This window comes from Mesocricetus auratus, unplaced genomic scaffold (genome assembly GCF_017639785.1).
Source record: "Mesocricetus auratus isolate SY011 unplaced genomic scaffold, BCM_Maur_2.0 Super-Scaffold_100007, whole genome shotgun sequence".
Classification (NCBI taxonomy): Eukaryota; Metazoa; Chordata; class Mammalia; order Rodentia; family Cricetidae; genus Mesocricetus; species Mesocricetus auratus.
The window spans coordinates 56,311,748-56,322,051 of NW_024429191.1; the positions used below are offsets into that span (position 1 = coordinate 56,311,748).

Consider the following 10,304-nt stretch of genomic DNA (forward strand, 5'->3'; position numbering starts at 1 on the left):
TTGAGTCACCCCTGTTGTGAGCAGGTCTGAAGCATTTTCAGCATGGTGCCCTCCTGGGACATGCTTGCTGCTTCCCAAGAGGCCCAACCCCGGGCTGTAGCCACCTGGGGTACTACAGTTGTTTCCCAGATGCATGAACTAACACACCTGCAGCATGCTTGTGCCATGGGGCATCTGGTGAGCTGGGGTGTGTTTAAGGTCCCTTCAAGGAGCAGAACAAGAAAGAGCCAGTCTCCTGTGGCCGTTTGAAAATGGGGAGGAGGGGCAGTGGTTGAGAAGTGGGGTGAGGCAGGGCAGGCTTAATGGCAGTGGGGCCTGAGGATGAAAGCACTCCTTGGTCTCAGCGCGGCTCTGTGGCCCCCCTCCCATGGCAGATGGGTTCAGGGTGCTCAAGGGAGACCAGAGAGCGTGTGTGGCCTCTGTTAGCTCCATCAGGGGAAAAGACAGGAGTCACAGTATTTGGTCTACGATTTCAACCTCCTTTTAGCAGCCTTGCCAAGGACTGTGCACCCCAGGGCAAGAAGTCAGTTGGTGGGTAGAAGGGGAGATCTAGAAACAGAAGGTGGGGCCTTTCGGTACCCCTTCCCGGAAGGAAGCCAGTGCCTTTCACCTTACACAGTGAATAGGACAGAAAGCCTGTGTCTGCAGCCTCCTCTCGCCACGGCTCAGCTGCCTTTGTCTACAGAGAGAGCCACCGAGTGCTGAAAGCCTCAAGTCACCATGAGGACTGGAGTCAATGTTGAGAGAGAGGTTCCCAACTAGAGCATAGCTAACTAATGTGAGCGGGGAAGGGGGGAGAGGGCAGAGAGGGCTACCGCTGCCTTTGAACTGGATATGCTGTGCAAAGGCAGAAGGTGGGGGACAGCGCTTCACCAGGGGATAAGAATTCCAAATCACAGACTGCAGCGTCACCCTGGGCTTTCCCAGCAGGAATTAGCTTGTGTACCAAATTGTTTATGACAGCACAGAGCAGGAGACACTGGCTTGTGGGGAGGAAAGCTTTTTAAACAATTTAGTTAAAATGTTCCAATTGCCAGCCCTGACTCTTGCTCTGGGGACAGGGAGCCGCCCTCCCGCCCGCCATTGGCTTGCAGTGGATGCAGATAAGAAGATGCAGAGCTCAGGAAAGACCAAGGATCTGTGGCTTCACAGCAAGGCCGTTTGCCTGTCCTTGCTCGTCTCTGCCTCTTCACTGCGTCTTTAGAGCAAGCTGACGGCGTTTACCGGGGTGTCTGGGATGAGGGAGTGGAGGCTGGAGACCCACCTATGAAAAAAGACGAAACAGCAGGCCACACAGGGCTGTGCCACATTTACATCTGGACCCCAGCCCTGGCATCTGCCTCACGCCCTCTGCTCACAAATAACGCCACTGTCTTTCCTCACAGCCAGGCATTCCTTAGCCGGAAAGCAAACCTTTAGCACAGGGTGTATGGAAATTCTTAAAGAAGACAACAACTGGCTCCCCACTAATTCAGGATTCAATGACCCCCATTTTTTCTGTGTTGCACAGTTATCACTGAGCTTTATAAATTTGTCCTGGAGATGCTGCAAGGCCCTAAGTGCCTCTGGCCCATCAGAGTAAGACTCATTTATGTTCAGTCTAGTTTGTATTAAGTGTGTTTTGTGCTATTCCGATTCCTTTAAAAATGGTAATTCATTCATGAGAAATACGATAACTATTAACCAGACGGCCCCGTTGCTGAGCCATTTTGCATAATTGAACATATATTTTCCCAGGCTCTTCCTTTCCACCAGGGACACAGAGACCTGTCTTTACATACCCAGCCCCCTCTCCCCCACCAGCAGGAGACTTGAGGCTTGGTCTTCCTTTCTTCTTGTCTAATCTAGTGAGAGTGCCCCAAGGCTGAGTTCAGATTCAGGGTCAGGACTTGGCTGTGACCTTGGCCCAGGTGCTTCTTCCCTTGGAACCAGCTTTTTCATCATAGGTTGCCCGGGGGAATAAGACCAAATAGTAAGTCCAAGTCGTGGTTCTCAACCTTCCTAACGCTGCCACCCTTTAACACAGTTCCTTATGCTGTGGTGACCCCCTTCCCCCCACACACCATAAAATTATTTTCCATGCTGCTTCATAACTGTAATTTTTCTGTTATGAATCATAATGTAAATATCCTCCAATGGGGTTGTGACTCACAAGTTGAGAACCATTGGTCCAAGGGACACGGGCAGTGCCTCCTATAGCAAGACTCAGTGGTGGAGCCTTTTCCTCTGCGCCTCTATTGCTACCTCCAGGGAAACCCAAGATGCTGTTTGTCTCCTCCTCTTGTGGCTTTAAAAGGACGGGTAAATAAAGGACTGTCCTTGGGTTCCTAGTTGGTAGCAGGCCTACTGACTGTAGAAACTCTTAGTCCAAGTAGAATGTTAGTGAGGACCTGGAGGCTGGGCTGTGTCCCTTTGTCACTCAGAGCTCAGTAATGGCAGCAGCTCGGGGACCCAGCTGAGGACAGGGCACCAGGAGCGGTGAAGCTGTGTTGGGCGGTATCTTCTCCTCTGATGTTAGACTACAGTGTGTGTGATCGGGCAGAGGGGACAGAAGGGGGCTCTGAAGCTCTGGGAAAGAGAGTGTAAATGGAGCCACAAGGTGAGGTCCTGTTGGCTGTTAGATGTCACAGTCCTCCTCTGTCTGGGGGATATGCTTCTTCATGGCCTCCTCCGGAGTCAGGGGCCCACTCGAATCGCTGTCATCTGTGTGGTCTTTGGCCTACCTGCATCGGAGGTTCCTCCCCCGTGACTCAGTCCTAGCTTCTCAGGAAGGAGCCAGGAACATGCAGCTGTTTCTTAGGCTCGCAGAATCCGGGTCCCAGCTGCCACCCGCCTCCCTGTCCTGATAATCTTCAAAGCTTTCCAAGTGCAAACCGTGCCTGTATTCCTTTCTCTACATTAAGCATCCCCTGGGCTCACCCAGGAGAGCACTGATCCAGCAACATTTGGGTTTTGAAGTCCTCCAACAGAGGAGGAGTATTATTTGGCCTTGACCTTGTTCCTCTCTCTCTGCAGCCCAACCAGCCACTGGAAGTCCCTCGCCCCTGATCCATCAGATGATGAGCGAGATCCTGCGGACAGCACCTCCAGACCCCGATTCTCCCACAACTATTTGAGTGACAGCGACACAGAGGCCAAGCCGACAGAGACCAGTGCATAGCACCGGGGGAGGGAAAGTGGCTGACAGTGCCCCCGCCCCACAGCCTCTCCCAGGAAACAGTGGGGAACCACTGCCCCCCACTTGGCTGCCGATCTGCATGGAAAACACCTCGGCTCTCTGTCAGGGGGACTTTCCAGGCTGTGGGTGTCTGATAACTCCATGTGGAAGAGGTCGGGGAACGAGGAGTCTCTGCAAAGAGAGCTTCTGCTCTTGCCTCAGAAATGCCACGCTCTTGGCTCCTATACCCTGGGCCACTATGGACAATGTCAGGTGGCCTGGCACTTCCTGGCGCCAGTAGTGGGCCTCCATCTCAGCCTCCTGCTCAGGGATGGTGGATAGGTTACCTGCTGGACCACTCCAAGTTGCCGGGCCCATGGGAGTCAGGAGGGAGCAGCAACACCTCCCCTCTGCTGGAGTGAGGGCTTTCTCTTCTCAGTGCCTGCTGTCTTTTTACTGTTAATTTAAATACCCAAACCTCCATGCAGCTGCATCCTTGAGAGGAGGAGGGGCTGCTGCCGCAGCTGGGCCCTGTGGGATGCCCTGGGAATCTCCCCTCCATCTTCACTCCTCCAGAGGTCCTTACTCGTGCAGCCTGCAGCAGGGGGACACCGGTGAGCAGAGCTGGGGCCCCGGCTCTTAAAAGGCAGTGTGGGGAGGCATGGCAGCCTGGTGCCTCCAGCTTGGGCCTAGTAAGCCCTGTTGGGGTACTAAGTGCAATGAGCAATTATTCAAGAGCTGATCTCTTCCACCTGCACCGGTCCGTGGCTTCCGGCTCTGCCTGCCTTCTGTCCACGGTGTAGCCAGATCCTTTGGTGCTGAGGGTTTGTGGTGGGCACAATGGAAGGTGGATGTCTTGGTCTGTTTACCAGACCAGAGTCCTAACCCTTTGTCATCTTTCTTCTGCCCGTGTCCCTGTTCCCACACACTTACCCCAGATTTAGCAACAAGTGGTCTGGATATCCCAGCCACTCCACCAGACCTGGGGGCTCAAGACCAGTGCCTGGTGCTGGACCTGTCCTCTGCCGTCCCCTTCTCTCCTGCAATTGGTTTGTGCTCATCAGACTGTGCTGGCCCCGTGGACCTGACTGACCTAAGGAAATAAAAGGCCCCCTCCCTCCTGGTCACATGTCTCCCTGCCTCTCCTTGAAGGACCAGGGGAAATCCAGGTTGACCCCAAGGCAGGGTTAGCAGGGTTAGAGGTGGAATTCTGATGGGAACATGGAGGAGCCATGTGGTAGCCTACTCACAAGCCAGACCAGTGCCGCTCATGGTGCTTTTACATCGAGGCTAGTGGAGTTGGCAGCTCACTACGCTCTCCCTCCCTCTCTTCCCAATCCTTCCCAAAGCTTAACTTCGGTCACTTTAAAGATGACTTTTTGACCAAAATTTGACAGCATTTTCTCTGTTCCACAGCCAGCCCCTTTGACCACAGGAAACTTGTCTAGGCTGGGAGTACCGCCTGCATGCCTGAACTACATTCTGGCTGTGCTTTGTGACAATTCACGTAGATGAGCAAGAAACCAAAGACCTCCCTCTCCCTCTCCTCTTCTTCCTCCTTCTCTGAGCATTACCCATGACCAGATATTTCCCCAGGAGTTAAACGGTCTAGGGAGGCACTGGAAAAGGCTTTGGTGATGTCAGCCACCCAGAAAGTCAAGAGAGGGAAAGGGGGTGGGGGAGTCACCAAAACAATCTGGGGAGAACTATGAAATGGATCCTTCTAGAACAAAGCTGCCTGCCCTCCAACAAAGAAAAGGCATTGAAAGTGAAGTTATATTTGTTTGTTGAAACTGAGTGTCACTGTGCAGCTCAGCCTTACCTCCAATTCCCATTTCTGCCTTAGCCTCCCTAATGCCAGGATTCTAGCTGTGAGCCCACACGGCCCATTAGGGTGGAGAAGGCTTTTGCTCAAGTCAGAAAATGCACTTAGCAGTTGAGAAAATTATCTTTATTAGCTGCTGTGGTCCAGACTCAGTCCTTTCAGACCAGGGATATCCCAGTGAGGAATCTGACACTGAGAGCGTTTGCCTCGCCTGCTGCTGTATGTCAGCTTCCAACCTGAGAGGAGGAAATCACAGTGCCCATCCCCCAGGCATGTGAGCAGGGGCTGCTGTGGAAGGGGAAAGGTGTTTCGGAGCTATGAACAGGGCTTGAAGGAGAGTGATTGCATGGGCAGTTGTTGCCAGAACATACTGGGGAAAGAAAGCTTACCCAAAGGTCCTGAGGCCGCAGGATAAACGGTTCTCATACCACAGCTGCCTGGGAAAACCAGAGGTTACAGCTGCCACCACCACCAATGCTTCTCCAAGGTTCCACATAACCCTTGACTAGGGTTGTAGGTTCCAGATTACCAAGGGGACAATTCCCTTGGTTCCCGCTCCTTCAGGCCCAGAGGGCCACCCAAGCATGTCTTCATTTGGGTTACACCTGGAAAGCCCCGCAAGTTCCTGAGTACCCATGGAATCTCTTATTCCTCAGAGGAAAGCCACACTCCCTGCGTGTCCCTCTTGCATCAACCCTGGGAACCCTTCAATCCACCCTGATCATTTCCAGCCCGTAGGATTGCTCTGACTCCTGAATAAGAGGCAAGGGCAGGAACCAAAGCCCTGGGGATTCTTCCTAGTGCCCCGACACCACAACAGCAGGCAGTGACCCCCAAACTGCTCCCTTTGTCCTCAAGTCCTCCTGGCAGATTATCCCAGTTGTCCTTCCCCCATCTCTGGACCCCGTGCCTGGTGGCACAGACACTTAGCGATTTGCTCCTTAATTGTCCCCCAGCTAGGCTGCGCAGATGCCGCTCTTTAATCTCTCCTGATAAATGAATCGCGCCGCTCCTTTAATCATATGTTCATATCCAAGCCAATTTGAATCAATTTGGCAGGGAGCGTGTAGCAAGAGATGCCATGACTGCTGTTCTTCCCCCAGGGCCTCAGAGCCTGAATGACTGCAGTCCTCACTCAGTCAGGAGCCCAGGAGGCCCATCTAGGAAAAGAAGCACCTACCTGACTGGTGGGGACTTTTTAAAGTCAGCCATCTCATTTGCTTCCTGCACTCCAAGCAGGCTGTGCTGGGATCAAAGATGGATTCCCAGATGAGTTCACAGCCGGCCTTGGTCACTGAATAAAGGGCCATGTTATCATCCCTGGGAGGAAGTGCTGTCTTAAATCTAACCTTAATCCCTTCTGTTCCTCTTTCATTTCCTTGGAGCTGGTTCTGGGGAACTGGGAACCCCTCATCATCTCTTACATAGCAACACATGTTAGACCAGACTGTGCTAGTTTGTCCCGCCCGCTACTGGAAGCTACAACTCCTTTCACATTTCCCTAGACTTTTTTGTTTTGTTTTGTTTTGTTTTTGTTTTTCGAGATGGGGTTTCTCTGTGACTTTGGAGGCTGTCCTGGAACTAGCTCTTGTAGACCAGGCTGATCTCGAACTCACAGAGATCCGCCTGCCTCTGCCTCCCGAGTGCTTTGGATATCTCTCCTCCCAGATCAAACATCAAGAGTGGTCTGGATTGTTCCGCATTGCCCTTTTAATGATTCCAGCATCAGCAGGTTCAAGGAAGCAGTTTCCCACCTTTTTAAGGCCTCTGGGAATCCTTGTGGAGAGCTGAGGCAATGATGGACAGGGCGGGGGAGAGTGGAGGGGCTGGGAGCAGTGCTGTTTGGTGAGGAGGCAACAATTGCTGTCATGCACTGAGTTTGCTGGGTCCCCAGCCCTGTGCACGTGGCTGACATAATCCCTCACAATTCTGTTAAGTGTCATTGTCCCTCCCTGCCCCCTCTCCCAGGTCCCTGAAGTTGAGAGAGGTGATGTCAGCTTTTCAAGCAAAGTTCTCTGCTTGGTTCCAGCAGCTGACCAGGCATCTGGAACCATTCCAGGCTTGTCAGAAAAAGAAGAGGCAGGAAAGCAAGGAACCCCTGTCATGGCCATCTTCTCATGCCGCCGTGTGCTCGGTACCCACCAGGCCTGGCCCTCGGAAGAAAACACTCCTGGCAACTTAAGGATAAAATGCCTACCTCACATTCGTGTCTCGCCATACAATTTTCAGAGCACCCCCATACATTATCACATTACACTGCACTCCCACTGTGCCAACAATATGAATAACAGTTCCACACGGCTAAGGATGCATATTTTAAGTGATATTCACTTCATCTAATTCCGTGATGGTATGACAGAACAATCCAGACCATTCTTGAGATTTGATCTGGGAAGAGAGAGATCCAAAGCAATAGCCATTTTGGAGCTAACAAGGATGCTAGATCTGTTTAGAAGGAATTTTACAGAGAAATTGAGTTTTCTGCGGTGTATGCACCTGTGATGGGTCACATCCATAAGAGAGATCCCAGAAAGGCTGTGCGCTTTGTGATTGAGGTTGGTGGCACAAATCTCCCAGTAGAATACTTATATGTGCAGATAGAATTTGCTTTTGATATCAAAAGTCAGCTATGACAGTTTTATCAAAAAAAATTTAAAGGATATTAAGTTTTGACACCGTTCAGGCAAATTATATTTGAGGTGACTTAAGAGTCAAAGAGTTTCCACATTTTAATAAATTTTTATATGTTTTGTGCCACATTTTCGATCTGACTAGATTAGGAGAAGAAGCCAATGCATTTGGGGAAGAGAGGGCGCTAGGGAATTTCAAAGAGGAATAAAATGAAAAGGGGAGTTACGGAAAAAAAAAAAGCATGGGTTGTGGGAAAGATGTAGCAAGCAGCCTTTGAAACCATGAGTCTTTGAAAGACAGGTCAACGACCGGCAGCCAGACAAATAAAATCGCATGTGATGAAATAGGTCCAATGCCTCATTTAAACCCCGGGGCCTCGAATCAGCTGCAGGTTGGCACCCTTGCTGGAGGGCAGAGTCTGGCCCCTAGGGACTACTATATGATGGAGAGCAAGTCAAGTAACCCTGGTGGGGGCACTCTCTGGAAAGTTTTGTGACAAGGACAGGTCCTGTGATGTGCCTCCATGGACCTTGGCTCTTCTGGGGGCATCTCTTGCTAGTGGGCACATACGCAGCCATCAGGAGGCATTAGTGTTCACAAGGACCTACTGAAATAAATGCAGAGAGCAGCCAGGCAGCGTGGGGATGGAGATGCAGTTCAGGGGTACAACACTTGTGTAGCCTGCGCAACGCCTTGGGTTCCATCCCCAGAATGGAAGGAGGAAAGGGGGGGGGCTGGAGAGAGGAGTGGTTTCACAGCTGTTAGTGGGTTCTTAACGGTTACAAGTGCATGTGACAACTGACCCTGGTAGGGAATACCTTTAATTCCAGCACTCTAGGAGACAGGGGCAGATGGATCTTCCTGAGTTTGAGGCTAGCCTGGTCTATTTAACAAGTTCCAGGCCAGATAGAGCCATAACATGAAAAGAAAAAGATGCACACGAGAACTCAGGTCAGTAAATAAACGGAAGCCAGGGACATAGCTCTGATGGTAAGGAACATGTGTGAGGCCTTGGCTTTTCTTCCCAGCACATGTGAGGGAGATGGAAGGGCAGAGTGCCTGTAATCCCAGGTACTAGGGCTAGTCTGCAGCACAGCCAAACACACACCCCTTCCCTGCCCCACTGTGTGTGTGTGTGTGTGTGTGTGTGTGTAAGGTATCTGGACTGTTAACATGAAATGGTTGACTGGATGATAGTTTCTTTCTTGGCCTCCTTTGTGTAGATGTGGGGGGTGCTGGGGGGATGTGGTGTAAGCCATGTGGCAAACTGCTTGGGCACTGCTTGGCTCCTTGCTCAGGGAATGTCGCCCTTAAAGCAGCAGGCATCTGCTGGCAGGCCTGAGAGTAGAATCTGGAAAAGAAACAGATTGGAGAAGGTGGGGAGAAGAGAATCCGAAAGTCACTCTCCCACCAGCCCGGAGCCCTGTAGGTGAGGGGTTTGGTAAGGACATTCATTCCTATTGATGAAGGAGGTGAAATGGAGAAGGTCGAATGTGGATTTTATATATATATCTCCCCATCTCTAAAGAGACGTTTCTCACTGGCCCAACTTTGTACTGGCTGATGGATTTGTGCATCTAATGTCTGTTTCCACCTGGGAAGGTTCATCCTCTTAAGGAAAAGGAAAAAGCATTGTAATTGAATCAAGTGGCCAGGGAGTTTCTCCAAGGAAATGTGAAGGTTTGGGCGTAGAAGGGGCCACCTGGGGCTCCAGGCATACCAGAAGGTCTGGGAAGGACAGTGGGTCCCCCAGGGCCTGAGTGCAATTTCCACGTCCCTCCCCACCCCCACCCTGGCTCCCCAGTAGACATCAGCTACAAATCTCAGCTTGTTGGGAACAGATGGCCTTGGCTGACGAATAAGCCACTGCAGGCTGCTCCACCTGTTCTGGAGCTGGAATAATCAGCTTGAGACAAACATCGATGCTGAAATAACTCAAGGCAGCGGGTGATGCACAGGCACGGATTCCAACACTCTCTCAAGTAGGCCCTCCCCCCCTCCCCTAGCCCTCCCCTCTCCCCAGCCCTCCCCCTTCTACAGCCCTCGGAGGCCATCAAGGAAAGTAATGGAGCATTGATGATTGAGACCCAAATGGAGCAAGAGAGGCCCCAGGAGCGGGCAGTGCCAGGCAGGGCTGGGTAGAGGGCAGGGTGGGGTTGAGGGCAGGGGGGGAGGCTCGCTCGCCCGATTGGGTGAGAAATTGTGACTCCCGGGGGCCTTGGAGAAGGTGGGAATGGTGAATGGTCGGCTACTGGTAGCCTGGCAAGGCTGAGGAGGTCCGGGACACTTAAGGATCTGAAATTTGTTTCATTAAAGGAGTGTTATGCAGGGCTGGAGAGATCGCTCAGCTGTTAATGGTTAGGCTCACAACCAAAAATATAAAGAGTGCTATGCAAATAGGACCTAGCTAGCAAGTGGCTCGCAGCACACAGCAACAGCCACAGGGCTTCTTCCGAGGCCCCGGTGGGTGCCTGGCGGGCATTCCCCTCACTTCCTCGGTGAAGTCATCTGGGCTAGTGTGCCCTGCCTGGCCAGGCAGATGAGGCCAGGGAAGAGTGGCTGACAGTCAGTCGGGGGTCAGGGTTCTTAGAGAGCAAGTTGAGAGAGAACAATGCTTCAGGCAGTGACTTTCTGGTCCACAGAACATGGATCGGGGTTCAAAGCACTGCTTCTCAACCCGTGGGTCCGGAC

At 51.9% G+C, this 10,304-nt stretch overlaps 1 protein-coding gene across 31 annotated transcripts in view; it reads left to right on the top strand.

Moving 5' to 3' along the window:
- Positions 1 to 4,284, top strand: part of Myo18a (myosin XVIIIA) — a 98,877-nt gene extending 94,593 nt beyond the window's left edge. For 22 of the 31 annotated variants that reach the window (XM_040749194.1, XM_040749198.1, XM_040749196.1 and 19 more), the window contains one exon: positions 3,016 to 3,153. Coding sequence is in view for 9 of the 31 variants with exons in the window: in XM_040749216.1 (XP_040605150.1) it covers positions 3,016 to 3,160 (145 nt within the window). In the remaining 22 variants the exon portion in view is untranslated. Of the gene's footprint in view, positions 1 to 3,015 lie in introns of all 31 variants that reach the window. The other 9 variants (XM_040749216.1, XM_040749217.1, XM_040749218.1 and 6 more) reach the window with 1 other exon arrangement.
- The last annotated feature ends 6,020 nt before the right edge of the window (positions 4,285 to 10,304 follow it).